At 38.8% G+C, this 12,790-nt stretch overlaps 1 protein-coding gene across 1 annotated transcript in view; it reads left to right on the top strand.

Annotated features, from left to right (window-relative positions):
* Window positions 1-5,677: 5,677 nt before the first annotated feature.
* The window catches only part of LOC141549522 (vomeronasal type-2 receptor 26-like), a 57,850-nt gene continuing 50,737 nt past the window's right edge, over window positions 5,678-12,790 (top strand). Inside the window, exon 1 of the mRNA XM_074279517.1 lies at window positions 5,678-5,873. Within this exon, the coding sequence (XP_074135618.1) occupies window positions 5,678-5,873 (196 nt within the window). The remainder of the gene's footprint in view (window positions 5,874-12,790) is intronic.

Genomic DNA, 12,790 nt, shown 5'->3' with positions numbered 1-12,790 from the left:
ATATCTCTTTTTTTAAGAATTTTTTAAGCTTTTTCAAGAGAGGCTTTTGAGCTTGGGCTGAGTTCATATTCCCCTCTGAGATTTTATTCATAGGCATTTTGCCATTGTATCCTCTTCCAGGCTTCTATTATGATCTTCCCTGACTGATACCTCTCTATGGTCAGAGCATTTTTTTTTTTTTGCTGTTATACTGTCTTTTAAAATTTGAGCTCTCTTCCAAGGACACACAAGAGATTGTCTCAAGGTTCTTTTGAGGAGAACAGGGATTTCTCATGGACTGTGTGGGACCAATACTGCTGCAGGCTTTGCGCCTGGGCTGCTTGCTGAGGTTCATTGACTCTCAGGTTCTCTTCTATATTTGCCCTGGAGTCTCGTAGCAGAACTGTTGATGCACTGGCTTTCTGGACTAGGACACAGTAGAAACTGTTGCTGTACTTTGGCTAAGAGCCTCACACTAAATTCCCAATGCTGGAATTCTCCAGGCTGTACCTAAATGTGCCACACCTCTGTTAGGCCATGACCCAACAGTGCTGTCCACACAGATCTGTCCTGAAAGCATTTCAATGTATCTTAAGCTGAAAAATTACATTCCAAATGTTTCTGAGTTCTGTCACTCCAAAACCCTATCAGGCACTTGATCTGCCAAAAATATCATTTTTGGTTTTTCACTGACTATGCTAATTCCTTCAATTTCTCTTTCATCACTTATTACTGAGGAAAACATTTCCAGTACAGTATTGAATAAGAGTTGTGTTATTAGACATCCTTGTTTAACCCTTGATCTTATTAGGAATATTTCTAGACACTGAAAATTCCCATTGCTTTGGGAACAGCACTTGAAGTACAATGGCCCTGCCCAAGGAGAAGCTTCAGAGCCGTGATGAGGTATCTCCCACATCTATAACTGAGACAAGGGAAGTCTTCTTCTCTGTAAATATGCAACATATAGACTATCTTATAAATGACCAAGGTCTGAAATACCTTTTTTAATACAGTAAGAGAAGGTTTGTCTCTGAGTATTACAGAAGAGTGGGTAACAAATGGAAAGAGTACGTTGGATCCTGGAATCATTCATATATACTCCTTTTTATTTTTAATTAATTAATTAATTATATTTTTAAAATTTATTTTTATAATTATAACATTTTCTTTGGCAGTATATATACATAGGTAATTTTTTTTACACCATTATCCCTTGTACTCCCTTCTGCTCCGAGTTTTTCCCCTTCTTCCTTCCACCCCCTTCCCTTGATAGGGGGCATTCCCATACATATTAAATATCTTATAGTATATCCTAGGTACAATATATATGTGCAGAACCGAATTTTGTTGTTGTTATTGTTGCAAAGGAAGGATTGTATTCACAAGGTAAAAATAATCTGGGAAAAGAAACAAAACAAAACAACAACAACAAAAAACAATGTTCACAATTTACACTCATTTCCCAGTGTTCCTTTTCTGGGTGTGGCTGATTCTGTCCATCATTGATCAATTGGAATTGTATTAGCTCTTCTCTATGTCGAAGATATCCACTTCCATCAGAATACATCTTCATACAATATCATTGTTGAAGTGTATAATGATCCCCTCGTTCATATCCTTTGATATATACTCCTAATTATGTATCTGTGGAGGTGGTTATCAAAATCAGAATGGCAAAAACAGCTGCATTTTTCTTCACAAGCATAAATAGCTATCAGTTAAAAATGTTTATTCCTGTCTCCTGTCACCATCTTAGGTTCCCTCTGCAGTATGTAGTGCCAGTTGTCCTGCTGGATTCAGGAAGTTGCCTTTGGAGGGGAAGCCTCCTTGTTGCTTCAGCTGCTTCCCATGCTCAGAAGGAGAAATCTCCAACCATATGGGTGAGTTACTACAAGGAGCTGGCTTCTCACAGCCCCCACTAGTGAAAAAAAAAATAAGAGGATATTCTTTTGTCTCAATTTTGCAGAAATGTCAGGGTCTCTGTAAATGGTTATATGAGCCAGAGAAAGAGCAAAAGGTAGGACCTTTTCCAATAAGATAAAGGGTGAAAACATGGATGCCCATTCTCACCAATATTAGGAATCTTTGTCCTAGAAATGTTACCTTTAGCAATGAGACAAAAGTGAATTTGAAGGAACTAATGTATGCAATGAAAAAAAAAGTTGTATCCCTCTTTGGAAATATGGTATGTTTAGAGAATCCTTGAAAATCAACAATAACTACTTGAAACAATTAACATTTTAAACACAATTGGTGGATTTAAAACAAACACATATATCACTGCAATTTGTATGTCACCAACAAAGGCCAGGAACAAGAAATAGAAAGAAAAATGCCAGTTATGTGTAAACAAGGCAAAATATGTGGAAGTCAACTTGCCAAGACAAAGCCAGGAACTGTACAAACACAATGACATGGGAAATTTCCCCTACTACAAAATGAGAATGAGAATATATAGGAAGAAATTATTCATCATCTTATTTCTTTGATAACTGCAATCACTTACCCTTTTACTCCTAGATAGTGTGTCAAGGATATACACAAAGGTATAGATTAAAAACAATATGTACAAGTGTCACTATATATATGTGTGTGTGTGTGTGTGTGTGTAAAAATATAGTTGTACAAATTAATGTATGTACATATATATTAAATATATGTTCATAAATAAGGGAGTGGGAGAGATGTCTTAGTAAGAAATAGAATGGGAGAAACAGATAGACAGATGTTGACAAAGGCAGAGCTAGAGATAGAAAGAAATGAATAGAGAGACAGAAATTGAAACCGAGATATTGAGATGGACAAGGCAAAAGCAAAGAGTGTCACCTAATTGGGGAAGGGGTTGTATTCCACACATTATAAATTTCAGACTTTTCTCTAACTTATGGGTCTGTTTTCTGTGGAAAATTTACTTAAAACTGACCAAGAGCTGAAAACTAGCAGGGTCTTCAGAGATCATGCTTCATGTCCCATATGAAACCCAGAGCCATTAGCTGACTGTGTAAGCTCCATAGGAGCCATCCAAATGCTATTACTCCTTTCTATTGATGATCCAATATTGCCTTTCCACATTTCATTGTTCTATTTTTTCATGGTATTGAACAATATAGTAACAAATAAGTCAGGCATAGTAAGGAATGCTAAACAAATTGGCCTGTTCCCCTGACATGTTAATCAACACAGTTGAAAGCAGGGATAGCCCTGGGACTGGACCTGTGACTTGACTCTTAGAGAGAACTCCTGCAGCAGGAACAATCCCTACCTAAGAAGGTCAGGCATTTAGCTGGGCCTTGTTTTCTGGGAGATGCCAAAACCATTGTGGACCAGAGTGACTTCCACAGTATTAAAAATGTACCTTACCCCTCCATGGCCATCACCTGTTTTCATCACACTGCACATGGAGTGACATCAGATAATCATCTCATGAGGTTAAGAAATGAGACATGGGATAAGTAAATCACCACATGGTCACAGGGCTTGTGGAGTCAACATTGCATCACAAGCTCGAAGTAGAATGGATGTTGCCATGGCTTATTCAATAGCATTGCATTTGAGCCTGGTCTTAAGTAGTTTTGAATCCAAGAGAGAAAGCAAAAGAGGAAACCATAAAAAAAAAAGCTGCTTCTATGAGAAAATCCTACAATTTTTACAAAGTATACAACATCCCTTAATCTCATCTACTGCCTTAGTGGGGGCACACATGAATCTCTCCCCTGCAATGAGGGCAAACTCTTGATTTAGTGACAAGAAGGATGAGGGTGATGGTGATAAAATTTTTTTAAATTATGTAAATTGAAGCTCAATTTTGTGCTATATAGGTTGTCTCTCACTTGATGTTTACAATAAACTTACAAAGATGATGAGATTATTATCCTTATTTCACTGAAAGGAAAACAAAGACAGACCAAAGGATATTATTTCCACAGAGTTACATAGAAACTGTATTTTTGAGGCAGGATGTAAACTCTGACTTTCTTGACTTCAAGTCCCATTCAAACTCAAGTAGTCCTTTACTTGCTGATAGTGAATAGTAAAATTGAAACAGTTGGCGGTAATTTGTGACATAGCTATCATGTCTCTGGTGGTTTTCACTGCAGATGTGTCAGGGGCAACAAAAGATTGGTAAAGATCACAGAAAAAAAGGAAGAATCAATGAGCAGAAAATTTTTAGGCAACAGAGAGACAGCTGATATCAAGTACAACCCTAGGGTGTCATTGGAGCATTCAAGATACTAATTTCAGCAATCATGAATCTGAAAAATCCAATATTCCAGCTATTAGTGAAAAAATCCAATTGAGGATTGAAAGAAAATTTTTCTTTAAATTAATTTATGAAATGACAGTATAAAAGGATTATTGTTTTCACTATTGAATATAACCTAAAAAGGCTTCATTTCTCTTGGTATTCATAAAAGGAACACTTCCAAAACAAAAGAAAGAGGTTTTCTATAAGAAACTTGCCAGCTATTTAATAAGTAATTATTTAGTCAATCAATAGTCATTTAGTATGAGAAGGACTTGGTCATAAATAATGGGACAGAGTGATAAAAAGGAGGTGAATCTTTCATTCAGTGAGATTCTATTCCAAAAGAGAAGACAAGAATATACACACTCTCTGTATCTACCAAGAAAATGTTTTAAAATTCATATAAATTTAACAATATTAATTGTTAAAAGGTGTAAACTGGGAGCTGGAAAGAATGAGGAAGTATTGATACAGGCAGCTCTTCAACTTATGTTATTGCCCAACACAACACAAGAGTAATCTCAATATTTGATACTGAAGGGCTCCTCTGTCCAAGCCTATTGTCCTTAGTGATTAGGTTAAGAAGAAAAGGTGATATCACTTACATAAAAGGAATAAAGAGAACTTGACCCAAAGCCAATAGGGATCAAGGACAAGTATACATTTGATCTGGCCAATATGCCAAGTAACTTACAAGTTACTGTTTCATCCAGTAAAGAGAGAATGGGATTTTGCATCCTATGGAAGCAGAAGGACTTGCTGCAAATCTCCTGATGATGTCCTAATGTGGGAATAAATAGAAATATTTTAAGGTAAACTTTAAGTCCTTGTTTGTCTCCTGCAGATGCTGAGCAGTGTCAGAAGTGCCCAGAGGATGAATATCCCAATGAGCAGAGAGATCAATGCCTCCCCAAGACTGTGACCTTCCTGGAGGTGACTGAACCTTGGGGGAAGACAGTGACAGCTGTAGCTCTTTCACTCTCATTTCTCACTGCCCTGGTTCTATGGGTCTTTGTGAAATTCCAAGACACTCCCATAGTCCAAGCCAATAATAGGAACCTCAGCTACTTGCTCCTCACCTCCCTTTCCTTCTGCTTCCTCTGCTCCTTGCTCTTTGTGGGCCGTCCCACCACTGCTTCCTGCCTTTTCAGACAAACAGTATTTGCAGTTGTGTTCACAGTGGCCATTTCCTCCATTTTGGCCAAAACCATCATAGTGGTTCTGGCTTTCAGCGTTACAGGGCCAGGGAGCAGGATGAGAATATTCCTTCATCCTAGAGTGTCCTACTGTGTTGTTCTCATCTGCTCTGGAATTCAAGGGCTTTTCTGTGCCATCTGGTTGGGGACCTCTCCCCCCTTTCTAGAAGCAGACACACACTCTGAATCCAGGCACATCATCCTCACATGTAATGAGGGCTCTGCCTTTGCATTTTACTGTGTCCTGGGCTACATGGGCTTTCTGGCCCTGGGAAGCTTCACCATAGCTTTCCTGGCCAGGAACCTGCCTGATGCCTTCAATGAAGCCAAGTTCATCACTTTCAGCATGCTGGTGTTTTGCAGTGTCTGGGTCTCTTTTCTCCCCACATATCAGAGCTCCAAAGGGAAAGCCGTCATGATTGTGGAGATCTTCTCCATCTTGGCCTCCAGTGCTGGGTTACTCAGCTGCATTTTTATTCCCAAATGTTTTGTGATTCTCCTGACATCATGGGAAAATACCATAAAACAGAACAAGAATCAAAGGGGTTCCAGGAGCAAAGATTTTTCTTTTTTTTAAATGTGATACTTTAATCTTCCCCCATCCCATGTAAAACAATATTTTTAACTTTTTTTTTTAAGCTTTGACTTCCAGGTTCTTTCCCTTCTTTTTCAAACACAGAACCATTGAGATAGCTCATGTTCAATTACACAAATATTTATATAAATATCTTGTTGAGAAATATACGTGCATCATTCCTTAAGTTAATAAAAAGAACCTTTAAAATAAAATGTTTACAAACTGTATTACATCAACAGTTTCATCATAGAGACCTTCAGAGTAGTTTTGGATCATTGTGTTCTTGAAAAAAATCAGACATTTGCAAGTGACCAATCCACTATATTGCTTGACTTTGCCAGCATTACATTGTGGTTTTCTTTATGTTCATGTTATCTGTAATGTTCTTCTCTAAAATGCAATGTTCTCTGGGAGCAAGGTTCTTAGGGGGCTTCTGGGAGCTGCCTTTGTTTCAATTCAGTGTAATCATCCCAAATGCAGCCAGGAGTTAAAGTCCAGATGCTTTGTTTTGTTTTTCCAAGTCTTGTCTCCTTCCTTGGGCCCGGTTAGATTTTTTAGAGGCCTGTCTCTCTCCTTGGTTCCCAGAGCTCCTGCTGCTAGTCCTTTGCTTTTACCAGCTTTAGCTTCTCCTCCTCCAAATATCTCCATCCAGACCAAAGATAGAAGTTGGAATGAATCTGACTCTGCCTCCAAGAGAGGCTTTGAGACTTTGTGTCTCTGCCCCTGAGAGCTTCTTGCTTTTATGCTGTGCATTGAGTATACTTCAATCATTATAACACTAGGAAACCATCATATGTTGTAGGATTAAATCAGTGCTAAATTAGATTTAACCACTGTCTCCTCAATTCAACTTAATACCTTGTTTCAGGTTCTGGCCCACAACATCTCCTTGTAGGATCAGATCAATCATATTGAACAATGCTAAATTAGATAATTATTGTCTCTGTCAATTCCACCTTGTAAGAATCATAACATCTCCCTCTTTCTTTTGATTTAGAACATAGGTAAATGTTCCTAACTTCTCAAGGAGGTGAGAACCCCAAAAAAGAAGGTGATCACACCTTCCCAGACCGCTCAAAAAAGGAGTGAAAACTCTATAAAAAGAGGAGGTGATCATACTCTCCCTGACTTCTCAGGAAGGGAGATGAAAACAGCAAAGGAAATGGGAAATCAAATCAGATTAGCGGGTTTCTGAAGGAGCTCACTTGAAACACATATACATAAATCCATTACACATAATTACATAAATTGCATAAGCTAGTAGTGATGTAACAAATAACATGAATCAACATGAGGATTTATACATGTCCATAAGTCCTAGAAATAGTCCAAATGGAATCCATTGTCCTTTAGTTCATATGCCAGGAATCCAATCATTCCTGAAAGTTTTGAAGTCCTGTAATACCCTCATCTTGTGTTAGGGAATCCAATGATTCCTGCTGGTTTTCAAGTCCTGCAACAGTCTTTATCAACAATTTTTCATCTCAAGGAATCCAATGATTCCTGCTGGTTTTGTTTTTAGGGCTTCTCCTTTGTTTCCAGATTTTTCTTTTTTTCTCTCTCTCCAAGTGCTTGTTGCCACCCATCTGTTTCCTTCTCCATCTGTAGCAATATAAGTAAACCCTTTCTCCCAAGAAGTTAAACTATCCTAATTCCTTTTATTTACCACTTTCTAAATCTCTCATCATCTGGCAATTACATTGGAGCTGTTTGCACTGGATACTGCCCTGCTGTTTAAAAAGCCTGCATTCTCCCCAGTTGTAATTCCTTTCTCCCATCTGATTGCTTTTTGGCTGATAGATCACATCAGAGTTCTGAACTTATAAATTCTCTCAGGGTGTAAACTCAGCTGCCATCATGCCCTACATATATTTTGTATGATATTTTGGGGCTGGGCCTTGCCTCTCATTCTGAGGCCCAGTGGAATCCCTTGTGGCTTTTTGGACATGGGGTTTTGGGTTTTATTGTCTCACCGTTTCTTCTCACTCTATCTTTATATCTACACTGGGCTCTCAGATGTCCGAGTTTCCACACTGAAAACATCAATGATTTTCTCTAGAAGTTCCTTGCTAAGAGGGACCCTGTCTTACCATCATAGTCTGGGAATAATAAGCATTTGTGCCCACTGTGGCACAGCATCTTATAATCTCCTCTAAAGGAGCATTTTTGTGTAGTCCCTATATAATTCTTTTGCAAACCTCTTTGGCATTTTCCTTAGCCAGATCTCTGGTCATTATTTCTGTAGCTGCATTTTCTCCAGTGGATCTTGTGACAGCTGTTTGCAGACATCCCACAAAATGTACAAAGACTTCATTGGGACCTTGTTTTGTTTTTGTGAAGGCTTCCCCTCAATCTTTTTGTCCAGGGAGGGAACCCCAAGCTTTTATAGCAGCATTTGTGATCTGTTCCTAAAAAGCTGTTGTGTGTTAATTAATCTGTTCTGAATTCTCTGCATATTGATCTTCGCGTGCTAGTTGGTCAAAGGTGACTTGTGTATTAACCCCTGTTTGCCTATTACATCTGGCTTGAATCCTGCATAATTAATGATTCTCCAAAAGCCATAACAAGTTTTGTCCATGTTCTAAACATGTCCTTGCTATGGATTTCCAATCACTAGGGGTTAAGATTTCATAAGCCAAACTATTTAGTAACATCTTAACATAAGATGATGTAGCCCCATAAAGAGTGCAACCTTTTTTCAAATTCTTAATTTTTCCAGATCAAAAGGAGTGTATCTTTTCCTTTTTTGACCTGAAAAGTTAAGCTCTTCAATCACTTACATCCTGTCCTTTATCTTTTGCTTTAACCAGTGCCTTTTGTAATCTTGTCATAGGCTGCTTCATAGGAGATGCTTATTGTGTTTCTGCCTCTCCCCCTCCTTCTTCTCTCTCCACCCATGAAGGGCTAATTGAGGGAGGGAGGTCAGGGGATGGGAAATGTTCCTGCTGTGAAGTGCCACTATGAGAATTATGCTTAATTCCATTTTTATCAGATTCTTCATCCTTTTCACCTAGTTTATTTGGCACCTCCCCCTTCAGTTCTTTCTTATTTTTCCTTATTCTATAACTTATATAATTTCCTAAAACCTGTTCTAATTAAATTATATGTATTAAGTGTGTCTTTGGAAATTGAATCAGGTCCATTATCATTATAAAATTGACATAATTGCTCTCCTACTAATTTCCACTCCTCTAGATCTAATTCCTTTTCCATAGAGAAGCAAGGAGATATGTACTGTACAGTTTCTAAAAGTTTAGTGGTCTGTTCCCAAATTAAAATCAAACCTTGGCTTTTCATATGTCTGACAATGTTCTCTACACAGTTTCTTTGAAGAGTAAAATAAAGGTGTTTTCTAAACATCTTTCCCATTTCAGCTGAAATTCTACTTTAGCTCTTTAACAAAGTTTCCTTGTTGTACTCACCCTAATTTCTGAGTCACAAATGAAGGTTCTTGGTCCCATGTTCAGGTATAAAAATGTAATGTACTTCTCTAAAATATAATCTTCTCTGGGAGCAGGTTTCTTGGATGGCTTCTGGGGGCAGCCTTCATTTCAGTTCAAAGTAATAATCACCTCAAATGCAGCCAGGAATTAAAGTCCAGATGCTTTATTTTCTCTTTCAAAGTATTGTCTCCGTCTTTGGGCCTGGTTAGATTTCTTAGAGGCTTATCTCTCTCCTTGGTTCCCAGAGCTCTTGCTGCTAGTCCTTTGACTCTGCCACCTTCAGCTTCTCCTCCTCCGAATGTCTCCATCCAGCACAAAGATGGAAGTTTCTTTTTTTTAATTTTATAATTATAGTTTTTTGACAGTATATATGCATGAGTAATTTTTTATAACATTATCCCTTTTATTCATTTTTCCAAATTTTCCCCTCCCTCCCTCTACTCCCTCCCCTAGAAGACAGGCAATCCCATACATTTTACATGTGTTACAGTATAACCTAGATACAACATATGTGTGTACATCCAATTTTCTTCTTGCATGTTAAGTATTAGATTCCGAAAGTATAAGTAACCTGGGTAGATAGACAGTAGTGCTTACAATTTACATTCACTTCCCAGTGTTCCTTCTCTGGGTGTAGTTGTTTCTGTCCATCATTGATCAACTGGAAGTGAATTGGATCTTCTTTATGTTGAAGATATCCACTTCCAAAAGATGGAAGTTTCAATGAATCTGACTCCACCTCTAAGTGTGGGCTTGTGGGTCTCTGTGTCTCTGGCCCTGAGAGCTTCTTGAATATATGCTGTGCACTGAGTATACTCCAATCATTACATGACTAGGAAACCATTATTTGTTGTAGCATTAAATCAATGCTAAATTAGATTTAATCATTTTCTCCTCAATTCCACAGTACCTTTGTTCAAGTTCTGGCCCATAATATATACTTGGAGGATCAGATCAATCACACTGAACCATGCTAAATTAGATAATTATTATCTCTATCAATTCCACTGTCTTAGTACCTTGTAAGATTCATAACATATATGCTTCCAGATTTTTCTGGTCATCATATTTACAGAATCATCAAAGTACTCAATCGCAATTAAACAGCACAATTTCTTCAACCATTCTGCATTTGATGAGAATTCCCTCAATTTATAATTCTTTCTCCAAGAAAATAGGTGACATGAATATTTTAATATTTGTGTGTGTGTATATGTATATATTTATACATATATATATACATATATATATACATATATATGTATATATGTATATATATGTATATATATATGTATATATATATATATATATATATTTCCTTTTCCTTTTTTTCTTAAACCATTTTGGGTTTCCAGCTATGTAGTAGTTTTAGGTCGATGAATTTGCTTAATTTTATGGCCTTTACAACATATATGATATATTTTAATCAATATCAATTGGAATGGCTCATATTTTAATACATTTCATTCCTTTTTCTATACATTTTTATTATAAATTTTTGTTGACAGAACATATGCATAGATAATTTTTTTACAACTTTATCCCTTTCAATCACTTCTGTTCCAACTTTTCCCTTCTCTCCCTCCACCACCTCCCCTAGATGGCAGGCTGTCTTATAAATGTTAAATATGTTATAGTGAAGTACCCAGGCACAAGAAAAACAGCACAGCCAAATAATGAAAATTTAAGAGCGTTGATTGCTAGCTAGCCACTGCACCCCACTAGAACAGGGGAGTCAGCAAATGAATGATCTCAGGGCAGAAAAAATGTTTCTTGATACATTTGTCATAATAAAATAATTTCTATTCTAAACAGGAGGCAAAGACGTTATCACTTTAAGGGGGTCATTCTCAGGCAGCAGCAAGGAGTATTTCTTTAAGCTCATCAGGTTGTCAAGGACTCAGGTCTCTCAGGACAGCACATCTAGGGGTGTAAGAATACCATCTGCATTAGGGAATGAAGAACTAATAATAAACTTCTAACTACAAAGATTCAAGATTATGTTTCTCACAGTCCTATTTGGGGTGCTTTTCCACTTAACTCCCCCCTTTTCTTGACACCATCAGAGACTGGACTCATCAGAGGCCAGGGGAGAGTAAGTGACCCTGGCAACAAACAACAGTCTGGATCCTCTTCCTGATATAATTAGGCAAGGGGCAATCAGTAGAGCCAGCAGAAATAGGGTAATGGGGCCTATCATGGAGGGCACAAGAGAGGTTACCCAGGGGGAGCAATTGAAAAGTGACTGGGACCAAGACATTGATTGGGGTTCAGACATCTCTGGGTCCTTGATCCATTGTCAAACTGCAGAGAGAGACTCTCTTATCACCCCAGAGTTGTTAGCATAGAAACAGCAAACAGCCCCAAGGGCCATACATACCCCTCCTTGCTTAAGATAGAGAAAATCTAGGCCCAGATGATTCTGTAGGACCACCTCTGCCAAGGAGTTTAGGGAGTTTACATATTTTTGTGAGGGGGAACCTCAGTAATCACCACACAATGCTTTTTGTATGGGGAGAGATCCAGATTATAACCTTCAGATTTGATGCACCTGCCTCACCCTGCACCTCTCCCAAAGTTAATCTGAGAACGTGGGCTGTGTGCTCTGGGGACAGACTCTTAGCTGAGAGGGAAAGATTCAAGGAGTGGGCCTCTGTCCCCCAGGTGGTGCCAATGTCCACAAGGTGGGGGGGAGGGGCAGGTCCAGGCAGAGCCAGCAGCTTGGGGTAAGGATGGGGCTGGTCAGATTTATCAGCTGGTCTATTCCAGCAAGGGCTGACATAAAGATCTCATAGGGAGACAGCTGTCCTGGGGAGTGGAGGCTGAGGGGGTGTTGTTGTGATTTCTCCCTCTAGATGAGAAGTAGTCATGGCTGGTCTCAGGGGTAAATGAGGGGGATTAATAACTGCATTAGGGCCTATGGGGATTTTTCCCTCTGGAGGGTCCTTCTTTGGATTGTGAACAAGGCTCCCAAATCTCTTCCTGCTGCATAAAACCTGATACCCCAGGTCCTTCATAGATCCAGGTAGAACTATGGCTGCCCCAAAGTATCATTTCAGACCTCCATCTCCCCCAGTAATTCTCATCAGGGTCCACACATAACTATGGGAAAATTAGTGGCTGGACTTCCCCAATAGGGTGGGGGAAGCAAGAGATAGGATCAGGCCAGAAAAAGGGATAAGATACAAAAACACCATGTTCCTTAGTCAGGTCCTGCAGGCGTCTCAGGAGCGGGGCAAGGCCTCATGTGAACCATGGATCCAACCCTTTCAGTGGGCCACTTTCACTGCTGAGGAATTGAAAGGATGACCTGGTGTGGGCCGGTCCAGCAGGGTTCCCATGCAGA

Source organism: Sminthopsis crassicaudata, chromosome 1, assembly GCF_048593235.1.
Source record: "Sminthopsis crassicaudata isolate SCR6 chromosome 1, ASM4859323v1, whole genome shotgun sequence".
Lineage (NCBI taxonomy): Eukaryota > Metazoa > Chordata > Mammalia > Dasyuromorphia > Dasyuridae > Sminthopsis > Sminthopsis crassicaudata.
Note: the sequence above shows the minus strand (reverse complement) of the source record. Positions and strands in the feature narration are given on the sequence as shown.